The sequence below is a fragment of the Necator americanus genome, chromosome III, assembly GCF_031761385.1.
Source record: "Necator americanus strain Aroian chromosome III, whole genome shotgun sequence".
NCBI classification, from domain to species: domain Eukaryota; kingdom Metazoa; phylum Nematoda; class Chromadorea; order Rhabditida; family Ancylostomatidae; genus Necator; species Necator americanus.
In genome coordinates this window covers 25,698,668-25,721,436 of record NC_087373.1, presented here as the reverse complement: position 1 = coordinate 25,721,436, position 22,769 = coordinate 25,698,668, and the positions used below count along the sequence as shown (strand labels likewise).

At 40.5% G+C, this 22,769-nt stretch overlaps 2 protein-coding genes across 6 annotated transcripts; both read left to right on the top strand.

The window, feature by feature from the left end:
- Positions 1-226: 226 nt before the first annotated feature.
- On the top strand, positions 227-8,258 carry RB195_010918 (uncharacterized protein; the record flags this gene model as incomplete). Of its 3 annotated transcripts, none has more annotated exons than XM_013445378.2 (8): positions 668-741; positions 1,229-1,296; positions 2,588-2,695; positions 2,862-2,950; positions 3,041-3,200; positions 3,275-3,741; positions 4,992-5,703; positions 8,158-8,258. In XM_013445378.2, the coding sequence occupies 8 exons, from the start codon at positions 668-670 to the stop codon at positions 8,256-8,258; spliced, it is 1,779 nt and encodes a 592-aa protein (XP_013300832.2). The 3 variants fall into 3 exon arrangements, with proteins under 3 accessions (XP_064049703.1, XP_013300832.2, XP_064049702.1); XM_064192119.1 differs by lacking the exons at positions 668-741; positions 1,229-1,296 and adding an exon at positions 1,412-1,455 and having other exon boundaries at positions 2,588-2,612; positions 2,668-2,695; XM_064192120.1 differs by lacking the exons at positions 2,588-2,695; positions 2,862-2,950; positions 3,041-3,200; ... (1 more) ...; positions 4,992-5,703; positions 8,158-8,258 and adding exons at positions 227-258; positions 334-398; positions 869-966; positions 1,095-1,116; positions 1,354-1,361 and having other exon boundaries at positions 681-741.
- A 258-nt stretch (positions 8,259-8,516) lies between these two features.
- Positions 8,517-22,535, top strand: RB195_010917 (uncharacterized protein; the record flags this gene model as incomplete). 3 transcript variants are annotated; one of them, XM_064192116.1, is made up of 21 exons in its annotated part: positions 8,517-8,630; positions 9,991-10,092; positions 10,201-10,299; positions 10,387-10,464; positions 11,709-11,803; positions 13,327-13,425; positions 13,489-13,642; positions 13,720-13,841; positions 14,028-14,155; positions 14,219-14,295; positions 14,399-14,466; positions 14,575-14,686; positions 15,814-15,915; positions 16,001-16,183; positions 16,255-16,391; positions 18,347-18,558; positions 18,906-19,038; positions 19,125-19,293; positions 19,443-19,592; positions 21,567-21,635; positions 22,461-22,535. In XM_064192116.1, the coding sequence occupies 21 exons, from the start codon at positions 8,517-8,519 to the stop codon at positions 22,533-22,535; spliced, it is 2,478 nt and encodes an 825-aa protein (XP_064049701.1). The 3 variants fall into 3 exon arrangements, with proteins under 3 accessions (XP_064049701.1, XP_064049699.1, XP_064049700.1); XM_064192118.1 differs by lacking the exon at positions 9,991-10,092; XM_064192117.1 differs by lacking the exon at positions 9,991-10,092 and having other exon boundaries at positions 10,381-10,464.
- Between the last annotated feature and the right edge of the window lie 234 nt (positions 22,536-22,769).

The following is a 22,769-nucleotide window of genomic DNA, read 5'->3' as shown; positions in this document are numbered from 1 at the left end:
ATTATAATTCTATTTTTTCTATCAACGCATTCCTCGTTCCTTTTTTCAGATGAGATTTGAGAAATTAGATGAAGTGACGATGAAATAAAATAATTTTCTTCCTTAATGCTTCAGTACTACATTTGGAAAGTATCGAAACTTGATCTTGCTCCTATATTTCTTTGACACTGACATAGCTACTATTTCAGCAGCCGTTAGAAAGGTGCGTCTTTTTTCTGAAGGAAGGATGTTACCGACCTTAGGCAAACGTGTGAGGCAGTAAAAATGCGGGTTAGCACATGTAGTACATGACAGTGAAACGCAACACGTGCAGTTTTCACAACCATGAAATAGGATCACAACGTCTCATTCATTTCTCGACAAATTCACATGGAGTTATCGCGCAGTATTACTGCACGGTGGGGCACCATTCGATGCCGTGGGACTCGTCTTACTCATTGTACCAGTATCTGGCTCTGAATCTAATTCGGCGTGAACGGGTGAAACGAAAATTCAGAACAAGTTTATCTTCATTGATTGCTACGAACCCACAGCATTGTTTAATTTATCTTGTTTCCTAGTGGAACTAATTACTTAGCTCACCAACAGAGTCCACAGCGAAGAGATCTGTCGGCTCTGCTGGTAACCTTAGAAAATAAGTTGAAATAAACAGAAAGCACTTGTGGTAATGAAGTTTGCAGAGTTGCGAGCGAATATAACAGTACAGTTGGATGGTGTGGAGAAAACCAGTGAACTTCCAATGTGAGAACTGCCAAAAATCAAGCGATTTACCTTACTACTTTTGTGTACTGTTCAACCCTTACTTGCTCATTTCACTTTTCTTCTGTTCGATATTCCCATCAATGGATAAACAATTACGTCTATGCAGTTTTGCTGAAGATCACGTCCCTAAACGAAACACACCGCATAGGAAGCGCAATCAGTCGACTTTTCCCAGGTACAAGTTAACACAGCAGACCGAGGAAGGTGTGAATTCTTTTTATAACCACGCAACACTCTCTGAGAAGTAAATTCGTCTTTATTGCTCTTAACAGAAATAAATTGATAGAAGGCTGCAGAATTCAATTGACTGAAGTTATCTTCACTTGCATCAGTTGCTTCGTGGAACTCAAGAAGGTAAAGATTCCTCATACCTTGTTGAACCAAAGAATTATTACAAGCAGAGTTTTTTGTCCATCGCGAGAGAAGAATACCCATAAGAGATAACGTTTGCTACAGAAAGTTTTAGGACTGGTGCAGACTTTCAACCAAGGCTTGTACGCAGCAACAACCATGTATCTGAGGATTTGGAAATAAGTAAGTCCAGTAATGCTCTGCTATAATCGGGTCAAAATGACTTGAAACTTACTGCAGGTGGATAGGCGGCTGTTCTTGCGGTGGAAGCTTTGCCAACTCCAGTGAAACTACAGAGATGAGAAGGGGTCTCGCAACAAGAGCAGTTGCACCAGGCTTCAGGTCAATTTGACTCGACGCATGCGTGTACAAATTGGATTTTCCAGACGAGTTTTTTGAAAAGATTTTCTGCATAGTTTTATGCATATTACTTCATAGATGTCTGAAGTCGAAAATGAGATTGAAAAATAGGAACTGAGGTGTTCTCAGGCGACTACTCTACATCACTAAGATATCTGGACGGTCGCGTTTCGACTTCAGACATCTGCATCTGCTCGATTGCCAACATATCGTTCGAAGACAAGACAACGTGGGAAGATGTAATTGGGGAGGACACTTAGTGGCGCCCTTATTTCTTTTTTCTCTTACTAACTTTAGCTTACATGTCATAGATCTTCTAAGGGTAATGCTTAGGCCTTAGGACCCGACTGATTCAATTATTTACCTCGAGAAATAAGGGCGCCACTGTGTGGCCCCCTCTCCCACCCACATTTTACCCGACAGCTCGTCAGCGAACAACCTCCCGGTACCCGAATTCTTAGGATATTCACCAGAGTACAAACCCCAGCAAAGTCAATAAAACCACAAACGAATGTGTCAACACAACAGCGGGACTTTTCGGATTCTGAAGTGCTCAGAGGCCAGCAACCAACCCTAGCAATCAAAAGGAAGTGCACCGCATCCATCATTCCATGCCACCAACAACCTCGTCTCAAACAACTCGAGAAATTGCGCGCCCCATTACTACAGTACCCCCAAGTGCAGCTGGTGTGTCTCGTTGTCGTCGTAGGATCACTGCCTATAACAGCAAACGGGCGGCATAGACTACGGTGTCTCTTGCGAGTCAAATCGCGTTCAGTTTTGCAGAAGCTTGCAAACTCTAGATTAGTGTATTTCAGGATCTTTTTTTGGAAGAGCTCAGAAATCTTCAGTTTATTAGGTGTTAGTGAGATGTACTTACTCCATATTAGATCCAAGTGATATCCTGCGTATGCTTGGGCTCTTGTTCGGCATTGCTGTTCCTAGATTCTCTGCTTTGCTGGTCGTAGTTGGTCCGAAAAGCGTGGGGATTTGAGGGTCTTCTTCTCCCAACCAAGTGTTCTTGTTCTCTTCTGCAGTTGTTTTTAGGTTTAATTTTCGTTCAGGGACGGAGTGCAACTTGTTCTGCCTTGTTCATCGAAAGTTGAGTGTTTAGGGGTACAAGCGATGTCTTCGAGATCGTTGGTGCAGGCAGGTCGGACGGCCACGGCCCGCCTGCTGAGGTCTAACATCCAGAGGATTGTTCTTCCTGCTGCTGCCACTGGTATGTTGAAGTTTCTGCGTTTTTCGTTTTTTAAAAATTTATTTTCTCCTTATTTGAATCGTTCCTTGTCACTAATATATCCGAATACTGTTGGATCTGAAGTTGTTACTGTCGTTTTCCTCTAAACTCCTCGTTGACCTTGTTACTCTGACCTTTATTATTACAGTCCGTCATAGCTCAACAACAACAGACAAGAGAGGTGTTCATTCTTCAGTCGTCGCACAGGCACAAGCACAAGCTCATGCTGACAAGAACGTATGTCTTAGTTTTTTTTTTTTGTCAGTTGTGAGATCTTATTTCAAGTGATGTGTGTTGATGGATCTTTAATGAGTTTTATCGTTTAAGATAGCAAAGGCTGCGAGCTCTGGATCCAAGGGTAAAATCGTCGCTGTTATTGGTGCTGTTGTCGACGTCCAGTTCGACGAGAATCTGCCACCAATTCTTAACGGCCTTGAAGTCACAGGACGCTCACCCCGTTTGATTCTCGAGGTCTCCCAACATCTTGGTATGTTCCTTTCTAATGGTGCTCCTAACTTTCGTACAGTGATTAGAGCCGTTGTAATTGTAGTTTCTTTTTAGGAGACAATGTTGTTCGCTGCATTGCTATGGATGGAACTGAGGGTCTTGTCCGTGGTCAGGAAGTTGTTGACACTGGAGATCCAATCAAGATTCCCGTGGGCCCAGAAACTCTTGGACGTATTATGAACGTCATCGGAGAGCCGATCGATGAACGAGGCCCTATTCCTGCAAAGCATCGTGCTCCGATCCATGCCGAAGCCCCAGAATTTGTTGAGATGTCTGTAGAACAGGAGATTCTTGTAACTGGAATCAAGGTCGTCGACCTACTTGCACCTTACGCGAAGGGAGGAAAGATTGGTCTGTTCGGTGGTGCTGGAGTAGGAAAGACTGTACTCATTATGGAGCTGATCAACAACGTTGCCAAAGCTCACGGAGGTTACTCGGTGTTCGCTGGTGTCGGTGAACGTACCCGTGAGGGTAACGACCTCTACCACGAGATGATTGAAGGAGGAGTTATTGATCTCAAGGTATGGACCTCTTTACGACCATCGTTCATCCTACATGAAATGTTCAACATACAGCCCATATAAAGCCGGCAGCAGAATTCACAGCGGGCTGCGCGCTCTGACGACTCTGCGGTTTGATGGTTATGACCTTTTAATTTTGAACGTTCAATAACACCAAACCGCGGCTGTGAACTCAGTCGGAAGTCTTACAAATTTTTTAACTATGCTTAGGTTGGAAGCCAATTCAGGCAAAGTTGATTTCCCAGGTGTTGTAAATGTAAGCAATTTATGAAATTGTGTGCAATATTCGTATCATGCTTAAACTATCTCATACCTTCACTAGTACTATTTACTTAAATCTTAAACGCTCTTATTCCGCGTCTATTCTACTGCTTCCTTTTATATCAGTATAGCTTATACGTTTTTGTACCTTATCACCTTTGATTCTTTCATCTAAAAATGTTAGAAGTCTATTTGACTTTTCGGAATAAGTCTATCGTGGAAAGTGGTGAGTTGGGTCTTTCTTTCTTTTGATTTTGAGGGGTTTACTGCGAATTTGGCGTTATTTTAACACTACAGCGACATTTTGTGTCTTAGGACACTTGTGCTGAATTGCATTACTATAAGAATCGCATTAATTTATTTGGGGCACCCGTCACGAATATAACGTCATCATTATAATTTTGTGTGATGCGATACAGATCTGAATTCGTACGAACCAAGTTTTCCATCTATAATCAGAGTTTCAGTGGAAGTTTTGTGATTAGGTCGAATAACGGAAGCAATTTTATCTCAGCGAAGGGCGAATACAGTTATTGTTAAGAACCATGCTGAGGTAACTTCTTTGAAAGTCCACCTTTGTCATTTAGTCCTAACGCATCCTTGTTTTGACTTAATGCACATGATGATATATTTGTGATCAGCGCTTCCAATCATCTGCCTATGCAGATTCCAAGAGTTTCACCAAAACTACGCAAGGGTTACAAAACTATGAACAGAAACAGGAAAATAATTTATTTATTTGTTATTTCGTAGCACTGAGAATTTGTCTTGTTAGTTCCATGGATTGTTCTTCTAACTGTAGTCTATAACGACAGTGATGGAATATATAAATTACTATATATATATATATATATATATATATATATATATATATATATATATATATATATATAATGTTTTGTCGATATAGTCGGAATATATATAGCGGTTGGATGAACGGTGTGTCAAACAGCGTAGGTTGAAGATCAAACAGTTTTTTTTATTTCCAGGGAAACAACTCTAAAGTATCTCTGGTGTACGGACAAATGAACGAACCTCCTGGTGCTCGTGCCCGTGTTTGCTTGACTGGATTGACAGTTGCCGAGTACTTCCGTGACAAGGAAGGACAAGACGTGCTTCTCTTCATCGACAACATTTTCCGTTTCACACAGGCCGGTTCGGAAGTGTCTGCTCTTCTCGGACGTATTCCTTCTGCTGTCGGTTATCAACCCACCCTGGCCACTGATATGGGTAGCATGCAGGAGCGTATTACCACCACCACCAAAGGATCCATTACATCCGTTCAAGCCATCTACGTACCTGCTGATGATTTGACTGATCCCGCACCCGCCACCACTTTCGCTCACTTGGACGCCACTACTGTGTTGTCTCGTGGTATAGCCGAATTGGCCATCTACCCCGCTGTCGACCCTCTCGACTCGACTTCACGTATTATGGACCCTAACATCGTCGGCCAAAAACACTATGACATTGCGCGTGGTGTGCAGAAGATTCTTCAGGATTACAAATCTCTCCAAGACATCATCGCTATCCTTGGTATGGATGAATTGTCAGAGGACGACAAATTGACGGTATCCCGTGCTCGAAAGATCCAACGTTTCCTCTCCCAACCATTCCAAGTCGCTGAAGTCTTCACTGGTCATGCCGGAAAATTTGTATCACTTGAAGAGACAATCCGTGGATTCGAAATGATCTTGAAAGGTTAGTGTCGGTTTTGATAATAGTTTAATATAACGCACACAAAACTTCTTTAGTTCGTTTATTTTTGTTTTTGGTGGGGGATTTGAGTACGCTGCTGATATATATTGTAGTTAAATATGAAAAAAGCAATTGTACCCATATATAATTGTCGTCGAGAAATATGTGTCGAGTTATAAGAAGAACAAAGAATTAACGAATTTAACTAATTAATATGGTAATATATTATATGCTTATATATGATATACGTCGCGAGAAGGCTCACTGAACAGAACATGTGCAGATGCAACTTATATATACGCTCAATGTCGCTGCTTCCCTAACTCTTTCATGCCGGCGTATTACATTCGGGTTATGCTCAACTGGTAGTCGCGAAAAGGCTTACTAGATATATTTCTGATAGAAATGATCTGATACTGATTTTCATCAAGGAAATTCACTAATATACGTGTTTTTGTCGGCGTTAATCCAGTTCTGTGGAGAACCTTACGTAACCTCACCAGGTTAAAGATCGTTTTGACTCCACAATATGCATCCTTCTGTCATCTTCCACATATGCAATAATGGATTACTCAGGGCATATTATTGAGAATGTGTTTTTGTTATCTTATAGGTATAAAGACATTTTTTTCTTAGAGAAAACGTCACACCTCATGTTATGTGAAATTTGCAATTCGAGGATGGGCTTGACTGCATTTTTTTTTCCATTTTGTTGTGTCTGGTACTTCCAGCAGTCTTACGCTACAGTGAAGGTTTACCTGGTCGGAAAGTAGGCGAATGTAAGGGGAAATGTTCTCGTTTGCACTGAACCTACTCTTTAAATAGAAGTAGCGCGCTGCTCTGATGTTTCAGCTTGTGTTCTATCCTAATACCTGTACAAAAGTTGGTAGTAGGACAATGAGCGTATTCAATCGATCGACGCGTGCTCCAGGCCACTAGATATTGGGTTTTGGTGGGTTGAGTAGTTGCAAAATTGGCATGATAGGTTGTCTAATTATCAAGTTTTTTGTTGTTGTCAAAATTGGAAATTTTCGGCATAGAGCAAATTTTATTCACACATTGATTTGTATTCGCAAGGTTGTGACCATAAAAAGAAGCAGTTAAGATACGTGACTGTAGGCTTTATGAAGGGTGTTGGGTTATGAAATTCCTCCAGAAATGGAACACATTGCTGTGATGTGGAACTGGTACTTCCAAAGGAAGCGAGTGAATTTTAGCTTTCAAATGAGACAGGGTACTTTTGAAACGTTGTATGTACATTTCTATGATTGGATCTGCGAAGGTTGCAGAATGGTTGACCATCGCGTGAGTTTAGCCAGCTTCATCAAGTCGTTGTTTTCTCTCTAGGTGCGTGCGGCTTTTCCTTTTAGCACATACTTATCACCACAACATCGAGGTTTGGAGAGGTTCGATCGTTCGTAATCTCAACGAAAACAAGCTTCTTTCCAACCAGAATGCCTCCAGCGAGCTAGTCTTTGGAACGGTGACACCTACATCGTACTTATGACGCACGATGCACGTTTTATCGCCTTGGAGTGCTTGGTTAGGTCCTCCGATTTGCGTTATGTTAGTGGTATGGTTATCAGCAAAGACCACTGAGTCTACTGGGCGATACTCTTTTTTTATCGACCTCTAGCGTTCGTGCCATTATCCTAACTACCATGAGATCTTAGACAAAGAGTTAGCCAGCTAGAAAGGTCTTAAGATCGCCACATAACGTTTCAAAGAAAGTCCTTTTCAGTATCTTCTGTATGTTGTACAGAATTTGTTTCTGTTCCGAATCCTATACAGAATTCCAGGTTCACGACACTGGTTTTTCTAGCATTCGAACTTCCAGCACGTATCTTCACCGTTTGACTCTTTCTTGACTTCACGAAGATTTTCGAGGTTGGGGCAAGGTCGCTCGTTCTTTAGGAATACGCGACCAGCAGCCTATACACCAAATTCCGCAATGCAAGCTCCAACCACATAGTAATCGGAATGAAGTCATTAAGAGTCAGCTATTCAACAGTAGCCATTTTTGCACTTATGCAAATGAATGCATGATTTCCGTTGATCTACTCATACATGGGGATATTCGAAACTATTTCCCAATCATTCTCCAAACAATGGCAAGGCACAACGGGCTTTGAACTTTTTTTTAGCTGTTTTGCTTCCAAACGGGAACGTAGGGAGCAGTTATGACAAATATTCTCAAAAACCAATAAATAGTAAATTATTGGTTTTTGCCAATTACGCAATTACTAAGCCCGCCAACCTTCTTTAGTAGCTCAGACCTCAAGAAACCTGGTTATTAAGTTATTATAACCACTTTTGAGTGGTATCCTCCAACTTCCTTTTTGTCTTGCTTGAGTATATTATTATTTTCTTGAATTTTTTAAACTTTTTCTTTTCACTATACAGTCTGCTGTATGCCACTCTATATTGTTTGTTTATAGTTAATTTTCCAATTTGTAGGAGAGCTTGATCATCTACCAGAGGTTGCTTTCTACATGCAAGGAGGTATTGACGATGTGTTTGCGAAGGCAGAAGAACTTGCTAAACAACATAGCACCTAGATTGATATTAGTTTTGTTGCTATTTTGTAGAGATAAATTTAAACTATAAGTTTTTGGTTAGCTCATGCTGTGCTGTTCAGTGGAAGCTTACCTGGTTGTTGTAACGCGTAAGTGATTCTTTGCTGAAGACGTGAAGATTGTATTTTACGTCTGGAAGCATCTCGCTGGTCGTTTGTATGTGAAGATTTGTTTTAGAAAAATAGGTTAAGCGGAAATGAAAATTACTTCTTAATTGTTCTGGCGTACAGCTTTGCTAAGATGACAAGCCCCGTGAAGAAGTCGAAAAAGAAATCTGATGCTGGAGATGCTGACTTTGATTGCAGTGCTTTGATTCCTGGAGGCCTCGATAACGACGTTCAGGAGAAGATTGAGGTGTGTTCCAGAAGAACTGCTTGCTATTATAGATGTGAGGTAGGAAAGACGTTAGTTGGAGACGCAATATCGAAAATGAGCGAGGGATCAGTGTTGCTAGCTTTTCTATACTATGTTGTTATGTGAAATCGGGTCAAACCTGAAACGCAACGCGTTTGCTTAAGCATCCACTCCACCATCTCGAGCCTGTTACGCAACTGCATCATGCTTAAAATCATTTTGGTGCGATTACACATACTAATGTATAGTAGGGTCAAAACGACATAAAGCACGTTGCAGTTGCATAAGCGGCTGCGCTCGAAGATAAGATATCTCACGATAGAGATAGCGGTTGGAATGGAGATGGGTTTGCCCCAAACCATAGCAAGGAGTCGTGTTAGGAAAGGTTCTTGCTAGATTCTAGCCGCTACCTTCCGCCGCACCGCTCCAAGCGCAGCCTCTTACGCGACCACATCGTGCTCATGTCGTCTTGACCCTACTACGTGTTGCAAGCTCTCATTCTTTTAAAAAAAATAAGTAAGTAGTTACAATGTGATTGCTGCAGTGGATTTCCACCACTACTAACTATCACTAGAACTACCGGTGTGTTACATGATCTTTGAAGACGTTGTGAGGTTGAAAGGTAAGCTTGAAAGCAGATATCCAACAAGGGATTAAGATTTTCTGCAGAGGTCTAAAGAGAGCTAGTGCTGGAAGCCATGATGCGGGGAACAGTCCTTTTTCGCATGTAGGAATTCTGATAAGATTTTTCAGTATGTAGGGTAGTAATGAGTTACAATTTTTCAAACGTTGAAAAGTCAGACATGTCTAAATGTGGTTTTGCTTGTAAGCAGCGACACTTTTTTTGCTTCATTTATCCAACCTAGATCTGTATATTTCAACCATTTTATTGTTAATAATTGTTAGCTATAATGTCGCGTCTGACGTTGGTGTGGGTGGGTGCTGTTGTCAAATCAAATACTTTTTCCGATCCAGGTCTTTAACTTATGTGCACCTAAGCACAGATGGTAGTGGTTACATCAGAAAAAAAACCCCGGTAATTGCAAAAGAAGGTGCTATGTCGTAGGTCGTGATGTGTTACGTCCAAAGTGGATGCGGCTGTTAGGTAATAGACCTTCGTATTTCGATGGTAACCGACAGAAGTATGGCTGATAAGCCATACTTCTGTCGGTTCTAGATCTTTCTAGGTTCTGTCGGTTTCTAGATCTTTTTGTTCTGTTTTTTTTTTCATTTCTTTACTGTCTTTCGATTATTTTTAGTGTACCTGTGTGTGACTGGGATAATTTCATAATCCACTGGTCATAGCAGAACTTTCATTGTTAACATCAGCGCCATTCGATCTATCGATTACCATTCATAGGGGGAGGGGTTGCGGGATTACTTATTTAGCGGAGGACCTAACGTGTTGAGCCAATACAGTTCGTACGACGCTTACGTGGATATGCAACGACACTGGTTGACTGTAATCTACTTTTATGCGTCTTTTAGTTGCAGAAACCATTGCATTTTAGTCCATTATGTAGAATGCATTTTCACCATTACCTAAGCTATAAGAGATTTCATATTTTAGAAGTTCCTTTCTGGCGCACCTATGACGGACAACCTCCGCAAAGAATCGCTAGTGTTGTTTGTAAAAGCTATGATAGCAGACTGTCAGTACCAGAAAAAGGTAATCAACACACAAATATATCTTTTTATATGAAATATTGCGAGAGAAAATCTTTGAAAGTAGAAGAAGAACGAAGTCCAGCTTCAGATAAGAGAAATTTTTGGGGATATCTCTACTTCATCTACAAATAACACGCTCTCGAACGAAAAAGGAACTTCTTCAAAAGTAAGTCTCTCACAGTTTATCTTTTTGGTGATGGAGTGTATTATAAACTTTTACAAATCCTTATGGATACAAACGCGGATTGTGAGAAAATGTTCCTGGATCCAGTGAAGGTGTTTTGGGGGAGGTGTGTTCCAGCGTTGTTGTTCTGAAGTTCCATCTTCATTCTAAACACCTGCACGATATACTTTATCGTTCTTATAAAGGGACATCCTCTACTTATGTATACATCGCTTCGAAGTCGTTCGAAGATCAACACAACATAGTCGTTTCAAAAAAAATGTATAGAAACCCAGGAAAATTTCATACTACAAGTCTTCATCTAAGATAGAAGAATAGACGATAAAGTGCACAGCGTTGATCAATCCCTATGTGTGCGCTTATGCGTTTGACCTTAATCCAGATTCGTTTACGATCTATAAACGCGTGTAGCGGTGGCGCTCCAAGTGGCGCGGTAGGGAAAGCGGTTGGAATCGGGGTAGGACCATCGCGAACTTCTTCGATGGGTGGTGCTAGCAATTTTCCCACCATGATTCTAATCGTTACGCTCCACCGTGTAGCTCCGAGCGCAGCCGTTCATGGTGCAGCTGCACCGTATTTCATATCGTTTTGACTATACTATACCTGAGGGACTACAAGGAGCAGGATTGGGCAGGATCCCTGTAGTAGAGGATTCTATGCAGATGTTTCGTTGTAAATACGTCTGAAGCAATGTTGTGTTGAATACGTCGACAATGTTCAGCATTTCTATTCCTCTGCTTTAATTATGAAGGAAGGATAACGTAGCAACTCAAGGCTACCGGTGTCAGTTCAAGATAGGTATGATAAGTATGCACTATTATACTGTTGTACACTAGATTTTATTTCATGCTAATGACGTACATATAGTTGTCGCTGCTTGAATGTTGCAAATCACGTTCTGCGTCCGAGACACATTCCTCATGTACCCCGATCTTCGCATTTGAACACGCGTCGATGTTTTGGAGTTAAGGTTGATCAGTTGGAACGCCTTCTCAGCAACTGTGAACTTTGACGACTACTTTTGTTTTTGTGGGGTTCTAATACGAATGTTTAGTACTCATTAAAAGGCAACTCTAGATCTGCAAATGATTCAGCATGAATACTTTTGACTGGATACTGCTTTGACTCTATTTCTTTACGTTTTTCCCTTGAAGGCTAAATTATTATTGCTGCTGGGAACATGTTTGGTGAAACATAATATTTTGTAAAGTTGTAGTCTTTTTCAGACCGAGTCACTGTTAGAGTGTACTGCCGAAGATCGCCAACGGATTAATGTCGGCTGGTTTGCTGGCCCTTCAGATGTAAAAGAGGAATACGATCAGTGAGCGAAATTATTATTGGTGCTGGAAACATAATTCGTCCTATAGTTTGTAGTAGTTGTAATCGCAGCAGTGACTGCGATGAACACCAAACATGGTTATTGACACAAAAAGAGCAGAAATTCCTACGAACTAAAATGGTGAGGTGCCCTAACAGCGAAATATAACAATAACCAAAGAAAGATTTTCCGAGGCTACGTGATCGTAATCAAGCAAACGTACAGAAAAATGGTCAAAAAGTATAAAGTAAAGTACCAAGAGTACCGAAGAGTTTATTGACGCCACCGTGATTTTTACTAATTGTCATACCGCTGAGTCGAGTCAGTTCTTGTTTCCAGAAACGTAAAGTCGCCGTAAAACATCTTGTTTCGATGTTTTGATGCGCTGCTTTCTCAGTCCCTTTTCACTGAGCCGAACAAGATCCTTCAGCATCTCCCGTATTGTTCGTAGTTCTTCTATCAATACTGTCTTAGTAATGTCATCTTTCGCTAGGTTTGACATTCGCTTTGCTCTTCGGGCCTTTTCCAAGTCTTAGCTTCTAAGAATCAAATCCCAGTCCCACTTTTTGATTGGTTATACTACGACGGACTATTTTCATTGTCGTAACGCCCTTTTCCGCTGGTTTGAAAGTCCCTCTTGATGCCAGAGCATTTCTTCAAAGCCTTCTATTTGTAGCAATTGGATTTTTATGCCACCTTTAGTGTTACTGTGCACAGTTCTTCTAGGACTAATTTTGAGATTTTGCTGCGCTTATAATTTACAAAAAAGAGTAATCTTGCGCTGCCACATAGGGGAATGGGGGAGAAATTCAACTCAGACTGAAATCTCAGAGGCGCCCTGTAACGCGTCTCAACACCTTTGACGTCGACTATACAGTTCCATTTTTTAAAATTAATTCTTCAGTGTCCTGTTTAATGGCGGGGCCGTTCTTCTGGCTAGGTGACGGCATCAAGCCGTGTTGCGTGCTTAGTCAAGATGCCAGCTTCAGCTGGTTTCATGTCGGTGTAAACACTATAGAGCCGGCACTGTTTCGTAAAAAAAAAATGCACCTTCCGCAGCTTTTTTTTTACGAAACAGACGATTAATGGGAGATGAGAAGAACCACCTCGGATCCTGCAATCTACAACCCCATTTCTAGCTTATCCCGCCGATTCCCTCATCTCTCCAGATTCGTGCTATGCTGCCTTCAGTTTGGTTCGAGCACCCCACGTCGTTCTTCAGTGGCAGTTTTCACTTCCATAAGACGGTCGTCAAGAAAAATGTAGCACGAAATTGACGTGGTGTGGGAACTCGAAGGCAAAGCTAGGATTGGGTTGTAGATTACGGATTCGAGCTTGAGAATTGAAATACGTGGTGGTGTAATACATCGAGGCTGTTGTCTAATTAAGGCAAAAAAAAAACTGAAAAAAAACTTAGTATTAAGGCAAAAAAAAAAAAACTGAAAACAAAAACTTAGTGCTGTGCTCTATGACTTTATGGTAAACCTAATACTCTTCTTTTTGAACGCTAAATATTCAGCTTTTAGTAAGATCGCCGTATACAGTCAGCGTTTGGGATGCCAATTGTACAATTTTATTAGCTACCCTGTTGGAGGTGCTAAACGTGGATTCTGGGAACCAAGCTGGTGCAGTGTAGTTTTTATTTTATATTAAATTTCTTTATAATTATATTTGCTACTCGTTTCCAGTAGTTCCTACTCACCCCCTCCCATTGATCTCCCTGACGTCCAACTACAGAACCATTTGTGGGAAACGTATGTAAATGGGCAAATTTCTTCGTGGATAGATTGTGATTCTGAAGACGAACAGTTGGCTTCACTGTCCGAGAATGAACTGGTCAAGGTGAGTCTTTGGTCGAACATATCGCCGCCTTAGTAAAGAAATGTGGATATACATCATTATCCAAGTAATTATCAAAGGAACTGAGTTACTTGGCTTACATGGGCCTACGAAGCACTGTAATCCGCCTGAAACATGCCCACTCTCCACGCTTAGCACGAATTTTGAATCAATGGCTATGGACAAAGAATGTTAATCTTTGGTCAGTTTAGATGCTAAGGTTTTCTTAATTGTGTAAACTTTTTGTTAATCAGTGCTAATTATTCTAACGAATAGTTTCAGTGATTATAGAGCTTATCTAGGAGTCTTTTTGAATAGAAATACTAGCCCTCACACTTTCAATATCTGTCTGTAAATAAAAGATCTATGTATTATCTTATTTTTTTAGTATTTGGATAATGATCCCTACATCAGCACAAGACTTGTTACGGTGCCCTGAGGACGTCCGTGATTGTTGGACAGTTTGGGCTGACTTTCGGAAGCTGTGCTCCAATTTTTCTAGCCAGAAACTCATAGGTATTTCAGTTTTCTTTTTGTTACGATCCTTCTTGATTACGTAGCGCGTCTTCTTTAATTCAGCTGGCCTTCACGTAACACCTGATATCGATGAAGAATTTGTTGACCAGAAGCTCATAGCTCGATGGAAGGCTGAACCTGTGATCATAACTTCCTTATTTTCTCATCAGTCTAGTTTGAACATCTCCTACTCTGGTAAATTCTGAGCATGATTGTAAATCATTTTTTGTGAATTATTTTCAGCTGGCAACATTTTGTGTGGACGCCGATGCGTTTGTTTCTGATGTGAACTCCCAACTTTGTCTTCCTCCGTGAGTATTGCACTTTATTCTGAAGCTTTTCTGTCACCAATTACTGAGTGATTGAGTGCATTTACCATTTTATTGACTAATGGACCAAAAGCTTTGTTGTTTTTGTAGAGCACATGCCAAACTGCTCGGCGAATTGTGGATGTCAGATAATGGGAGGCTCATGGTGCGAGGGTCTAGTGATATAGAAACTTCACCATCTCTGCAATTCCAGTGTGCGCAGGCTAGTACTACTGTTTTGCAAATACCTACCACCTCTTATCACCTCTTAACTCAGTTTCCTACTCATTTTTAGGCACAGAACATCTACTACATAATTCATTAGATCGATTTGCTATCATTTGTAGCAGCTTTGAACAATATATACTAAGGGTAGCCCTCTGCGCGAGAACTAAATCCCGGTAATAGATAGTCGTGCTTCATGCTGCTCATTTTGAACAGCGGAAGCCTTACGAAACAATACGAACTGAGCTATCGAAGAAACTACAATTCTTGACCAGAGCTAGAGCTTGGAGTTCACAACCTTATTCGGGTAGTTCTACATCTAGCGAATTTTAATCATTTGAGTATTTCGCACTGCGAAGTAGAATGACTTGTTATTTAGTGTTGTTGGAAGACTGTTGTAATGTATTTCCTTAGATTTTTGTTGCTCTCTAGGTCATTTTTAGCTCGGGTGCAAGTTTTCAACCTTAGTCGAGTAATTCTCTATCTAGTGAATTTTAATCATTTGAGTACTCAGTAAAGTCGTAAGGAATATACTCTGACATTTGAGTGCGATGTTCCAGTGTTCCGAACATTCGAAAGTTTGAGGAAGAAGGGGATTTGGCAGCGGCGGCAGCGGAGCATACGCGTTCTATAATTAGGATTTTGAAGCGTTTAGAGAACAATTCTTGAATTTTCATCCCTTGAACCCTTTTTCTCTACAATTAACTATTTTCTGCTTTTTTTCAGATATTCGAAAGTCTTGTAGTTTTAGCTTGGAAAAGCGGTGGGGACTTAATTCACCCTCAACTGGTCTACGCGGCAACCGTAGCTACACACTAGCGAACTACAGGCAGTTCAGTTCAACGGCTGCCATTTAGCCATCACTTTACTTCTTGCCTCACATCAGCTCGCTCATATCATCAGGTTAAGCAGCTGGGAAGTTCAAGCCGAAATTCTTCGTAGAATGAGGAAAAATAGAGTAAAAACTACAAAGAATACGCTCAACATCATATATTAACGTTAACATTATATAGCTTCGAACCATCTACTCATGACTTTTTCGTTCGACCGTTAAAAAAACAATTGCAGGCTTTTGTGCATTTGTTTTGAACATTTTTCTTCGAATTAGGCCGCTCGTATTTTCAGGCGCTCCGAGGTGTTGTGAAAGATTTGCATAGACATCCGCATGGACTTTCTTCTTCTGGATTTCTTTTGGATGCAAATATAAATTATGTCGATGTTTTACAAGTGAGTTGATATTGAGGGGGTTACGGTAGTTTGCGATATTTACTTTTCCAATTCAGCTAATTGATTAGGAAACAAAAGTTTGCAGGTTCCGCTGCAGCCACTTGCTGATAACTTAGATTCGAGTGTGTACAATACGTTCGAACAAGATCCAGTGAAATATCGACGGTATCAGGAAGCTGTCGAATGTGCAATACGAGATTTTGGTGAATCTGCATCAAGGCCTGAAGAACTTGTGCTTTACGTCCTGGGTGCTGGACGAGGACCACTTGTAAGAGTCGCATGACTTAGGCTTCATTGTAATACTCGATTCAAAACATTTCATTGGAAACATCTTTTTAGGTAACTTGTTCAATAGAAGCGGAACGCAATTACAATGAGCGTTTCCGATGTAAAAGAGACCGATTACGTCTGAAAGTGTTCGTCGTAGAGAAGAACATGAATGCTATCGTCACTTTGCGGTACATGAACTCCAAGGTGTAGGTATCAGTGTCTATTTTACTGCTGACATAGATTTGCAATTGCCTAATACTCTTCTACTATTGATACCACCGTACAGATTATTTACTCAACGTGTTTTCTCAATTTTCTCAAGACTGCAAAGTTACTAGGGTCTAGGTACCCACAGTGCCTTGTGTGTGCGTTTGTTCGGGGAGGAATTAACGGCAATTGGGATTCAGTACAGAGAGATTTGATTTTCAAATAAACCGATAATTGCGTTTTCTCTCTCCGTCTCCTTTTTTCCGTTCGCCGGCAAGGGCACGACAAAACACTACTGATATCTCTCTTTGTTCCTTACCAGGACGTTCGAAACCCTCCATTTTTTTTCTCAGGTAGATTTAAGGGGACGATATCATAGTAGTGAATACTGATTTTCGACGTTCTTGTTTCCCCTCTCAATTCGAATGATTAACAAGGTATTTATTGCCAAGAGAGTGGTTGGTGTATTGCTGTACTAAATTTGATCACTAGGCGCTTGGTTCAGGGTTCTAATAGAGTTGCGGTTTGCGCTCTAGTTACAAGTGTGAGTAAGTTAAAACTCCTTGTTTTGTCCTCTGGCTTTAATGGCAGCCGTTAGATCGCCGCTTCGAGTGCAGCCGCTTACGCAACTGCACCGTGCTTCATGACGTTTTGAATTGACTATATCGCGTATGAAGTTGAACTGCTCCATATCTGCTCTTCTCTGTCCCGTCGACCATCATCTGCTACAACATAAAGATTGTCTGTCCCTCTGTTCGTTTGTTTAGCGCGACGGAGAAAGAGACGAACAACCTAGCGCTAACCTAGGGATTCCGACGAACACTCTAAAATAATGTGCACTTCAATTTTGGATAATTAATCCGATCCATTACATGGCCTGCTATGGTGTCGCTCATTTCTCACAGGCTATTGCATAAACTGAGTATCGACATAAAATGTGCAGTTAAACTAGTGAGACTACATTTGGAAAGAGGATGGAGCATAGTGTTCGAGAGGAAGCGAACTGTGATAAGACAAAAATGCTGAAGACGTAGAACATTGCTCGAGGCAATGATCGAATTTCTTTGTTCATAGCGGAAGTTTACGGGGAAACAAAGACATTGAACATGAACACATGTAGCTTATGAACTGTGCCTTCCAGCGATTTTTTTTTTCAGATTTCTTTTGCAATTCCGTTGGACATCTATTTCATGACTACATGAAATCTATGGAATGAAACAAAAACTTGCCTGCAAGAGTATGTGAGAGTGCTGATTGTGCATGTCAGTACGTCGGACAATGTCCCGAGGCTGATATTGAGATTAAAGGCATCACCCCACGAATTTGGAGTGGTGCGGGTTTCAGGTGGGTCATGCCCATACGGAGTCGTTGATTATGGAGAGAAGGGTGATTCCGTCCATTTCTTCCTAATTGCTGTAGTGCGGCAATTAGGAGTAATAGACGAAATCACCCTCCTTTCCATAATCTACGACCCCGTATAGGAACTCTCCACTTGAAATCCGCACCACCCCAGATTCATGGAATGATGCCTTTAATAACTTTGAGCTACCTTTGCGAAGATTTGAAGTCATGTGATGTACTGGTGTAGAAAGTTGCTTCGTCAGGTAAATTGGTCAGACTGATGCTTCTGATCTGTCTGCTTTCTGAATCTGTAGAGTGTTCTGGGTTTCCGTTGTGTTACTTTCGAACAACACCCCGAACCCTCCATTCTAGCGAAAAGAACATGAACTACCTTCTTTACTCCTTCGTTTGACAGTTAGAATTTGATCACTTATTCTTAGAAAACAGAATTGGAGATGAATGATTCTCCTCCTATAGCTCCCTAGATCCCCCTATAGCCGAAGTACGTGAATCTTCAATAATCATTTGAGTTATGCGTGGACCTCAGTTAACAACGAATATTTGAAGAGAAACATTCCTTGAAGTAATTGAGTTAATTTTTTACTTCTTTCAGATGGCGGAATCGCTGTGTAATTATTGGGTCGGATATGCGCGACGTGCCTGACGTAGCTGAAAAGAATGGTTATCCACAGCCAGACATCATCGTGTCGGAGCTTCTCGGGTCATTTGGTGACAATGAACTCAGTCCTGAATGTTTAGACGGAGTAACGTCTTTGCTGAAGCCAACCACTATTAGTATCCCACAGACATACACTAGCTACATTGGTAAGCAGTGTACCGAGACATTCTTAAATTATCTAACCAAAAATTATGTAATCAAAGCAGCTATTACGTACAGTCCTGTGAGAAATTATTGGCCCTCATCTTTATCTTGTTGTCGCTTGTCATCTGCTGACGATGCTACTGCGGTTGTTTGTGACCCTCTTACAGCGTCAGAGTACTGCGCTTGCAGTTGTCTGTGAACGCTTGTGGATCACACTGCTTTACATTTAACAGTTCTCGAGATACTGTAGTTGTAGTTGTACTGCAAGTCAAAATTTCCTCTTCGTGTTGTGCATATGAGTTGAAATTCAAATTTTTATTTGAAGCTTTTTAAACATATTCTTTGTAAGCACCAATAATGTCGCTCCACATGCATCAACAAATTCGGTTGTGTGGAGCGAGCTACTGGAATCGCGGAATCCCTGGTCATGGACGTAATGGACCCACCCTGCAGCCGGACGGGAGCTATCGTCAGATATATCCGTTAGTCCGATCAATTATCGTTAAGAGTTCCTTTAAGGTTCTCACATTGTGATATCCCTCAGAAGATTATTAGATTGGGTTTTTAGGCAAGGCGAATACGCAGCAAATATGGATCAAATTTACGTTGCATACCTGCGGCAGTACTGTGCTTTGGCAGAACCGAAGGCAGTTTTCACTTTTTCGCATCCAAACTTTGCGGATGAGTCGAATGAACGAAGTGCTGCCGTTGCCTTTGCTATCGATCGACCAGCAGATGTATGTGATTTTGATAGTCGACATTTTTTAAACTCATTTTAAAAAAATTGTCGAATGATCAAGTTTTTGGCATAGGATATTGTTTTTCTTTGCTGAATACGTAAATCTCTAGTCACTTCTTTCGCATGAAAGCGTTCACGTTATTTCAGTTAATGGGATTTGCTGGTTATTTCCACATGAATCTTTATAAGGATGTAACGCTGTCAATAGTTCCATCAACATATTCGGAAGGGATGATTAGTTGGTTCCCCGCGCTCATTCCGTTGAGGGAGCTTTATAGAGTGCAGCCTGGAGAGAGGGTGAGCTTTTTTCATGTAGTTTCTGAGATGCTAACTTAGTGTTTGCCATAAAGGTAGCCTTGAGATCTCCAAAAGTAGGAGGTTATTCTCTAGAGCAGACTTTCTTACAAGAGACGTCTAAAAGTGTTTTATGTGTTATGAGCGATGCCAACCTTAACAAAATTTCACTAGTCCACTGGAAAACATCAAAATACGCTTAACTGTTGTCATTGTGGAGCACTGAAATCTCATGTAGATAGTCCAAAACTGGATAACCTTCGCCATCGTTCGTTGACCTTCGTCCTCTATACTCATTATCTACTATTAAATAGTTGGAAACGAGACAGTGGCGTATTCCCTGAAGTCCTGTTTCTTTTTTCATTCTGTAAAAGTTTCGATTCGAGTTTTTCAATTGTTACAATTCCCTCTCGATAAGAGGATTGAATAGACGGACGACTTTGTGCGGATCAAGAGGTACCATGATAATTAACTAACCTGCCTCAGAAGAAACCACTTTCGTGGCCGCGAAATTATTTGCTCCAAATTTTTACATAAGTTTTTTTTTCTGTGGCAATTAAGTTCCAAGAATAGGCAAAGGTCTTAGTGATTACAAAAAAAAACTAGCGAAAACTGTAACTTGTGATGTATAAAACATTAGGTGCAAGTATGCGAAATGTGAAAAAAAGAAATTGTTCTTTACGTAACTATTTATTTCGAAATGAACACAATGAAAACAAATTTTGCACAGGAAAAGCGTTTTTTTAATGGTAGAATGTCGTGGGCCCCCTTTTGAGCGATTACAATGAGGAATTACTTCCTTCTATCAGATTTTGCAGTTTCTTAATAGTTCATTTTGTGAGCTATATTGTTTCACTCTACATTTTTTCTTCATATTTTCTTGTATTAAACAACCGTTAAACCCTACTTTTCAGACACAAAATTGATATGGCTGTCATTTAAGTAGCGACTTGGCGACCTTATATCTGCGAGATAAATCCTTTTTTATTGTGTATTCTTGGAATTTTCGAGCTTTAATAAGAGTTGTATGCCAATATCAGTAGACTGTACGAATGACGGGAAGCAATGCAATGGCGGAATCGGTAGTGAAAACAACAATCAATGGATGATTTTGACTAATCTACTTCTTGAAATTATCGTTAGGTTCTTTTCCAATGGATTATTTGGAAAGAAAAATACGTAACTAACAATGAAGTGCAGAAAGAACTGGTGAAGAGATAGTTTCTTGCACAATGCCAGACCAGTATCTAGTTCTCTTTACTTTCTTGTCTTGTTCACAAGACTTGTAGAAGCATTTGTTTGCAGTTCCCAGCAACAGTGTAACACACGAGATGTGTTACCGGGATGGACAAAACAGCCTCATAGTGCAGTATAGCCATCGAACAGCGTTCTTACTGTCACCACAGCGTTGTCGCTCCTCGCAAGAGGAAGACGTTAGTGACTCCTCTGTATTTATGTACGGGACATCAAATGAGTTTATAGCAACCATACCTACGTACATACCCTCGCCTAACTTTGACTAAATGGGAAAAATTCCCAGCGATACAAAGGAATTTGATTTCGATGAGCAAATGGGTCAGGGTTAGTGGCATAATGTCCGTCAAGAAGCAGTAATCTTTCAAGAACTAACAACATGAACCTAAAACCAGCAAAAAGAAGAAAGATATCAGGAGTTTAGAAATGGCATTTGCAATTCGCAATGAGCTTGTTTTAGTGATACAGCTCGAAGTGAGCCATTTCTCAAGACAGCTCAAGCAGCAAAACCAAAGTGGTTCTGGATAAAAGTTCTAGTCGTGGGGTTTCAGAGATAACGGTACTGCTCATGCGCAATCTATCCTTTTCATGACAATAAAATTCAGTTCTACTAGGTCTTTCTTTTTCGAAGGAGAACAAATTTGATTTTCTTTTGATGTTCCATTTTCGTGTAGGTTTGCATTTTCTTGCGTGTTTAACTCTTATATTTCTGAGTAAATTCAGGTTGCTCTCAACATTGACAGAAGAGTAGATGATGGTGGCGTATGGTACGAATGGTTCTTGCACCATACGGTGAGGCTTATTCAGTCATCATCCTATCCTATAATCTTAACAAAATACAAATTAGAACAGTGTTAGGAATACGTGGTCAAGCTGGTAGCATGAACAACAAATGTCAATACTTATCTGGGCTTAGTAGGATAAGTTGCTTTTTTTTTAGCTTCCGGGGAGAACTGGTAGTGAATATGTTTCAAAGCCGGAGCAACTGTCTGAAACTCTCATGATCAGATATCAAGTGTACTTTCAATGTAATTTCTTATCCTTGGATATTGAATTGACTTCATAGACTGTTTCTGCTCAAAGATTTCATAGCAAAGTTTATGACTTATCTAATCAGCGAAAAAGAACGACGGAAAAAATCAAGAAAAAGTGTTTGCAACGATTTTTTATTATCGACAAGCGATCCGGCGTTCATTTTTCGCGTAAATCCGAAGTCAAGTGTCAAGATCAAAACGACCTGAAGCCTCGAGGTGTATCTTCGCTAGATCCACTCATCACTGCACTCCAAGTGAAGACTCCTTTGAATGTAACCAACATGAAAAGTTGTTGGCCTTTGCAAAGCTTGAAAAGAACGGCAATATGGTATGGTACGTAGGGACAAAATGAAATTGTGATCAGTTTTTTTTCGAATCGTTTTCGAACTGGTGGTCTTTAATTCATTCCGCTCCGTCTCCTCTGCGGTGTTGTGCATGTGTTAGTTGTTTCCTTCGAAGAGTTATTAGAAATAAGAAAAGTTGCATTTGTTCCAGTCTTACAACGCCTATCATGTTGAAATTTCATTTGCATAAAAAAGCGACAGTCACAAAAGAAAATAGACGTGTTCATTTTGTTTTTTAGGACGTCAACGGTGAGGAACACGCAACACCAATTCAAAACAGGAATGGCGAAAGCTACTACATGAAGCTTCGTTAGCATCTACTCGCTCGATTTTTATCCTTTTCTCTTATGTTGTACGTATTTTAGGTTTGTAATTGACTTGAGGCCTTAGGATTATTTGTTGTTTGTGATCTAGTTTGTTTATTCTCTAGAATAATCAATGTTTTACTTCTTGCTTTGTGTTTTCCTTATATTGTTGCTGTTTTGAGGTTTTCTTATGTGCGTGTTTGTTATTTGAAAATTGCTTGCTTGGTTGTTGGTTGTTTTTTC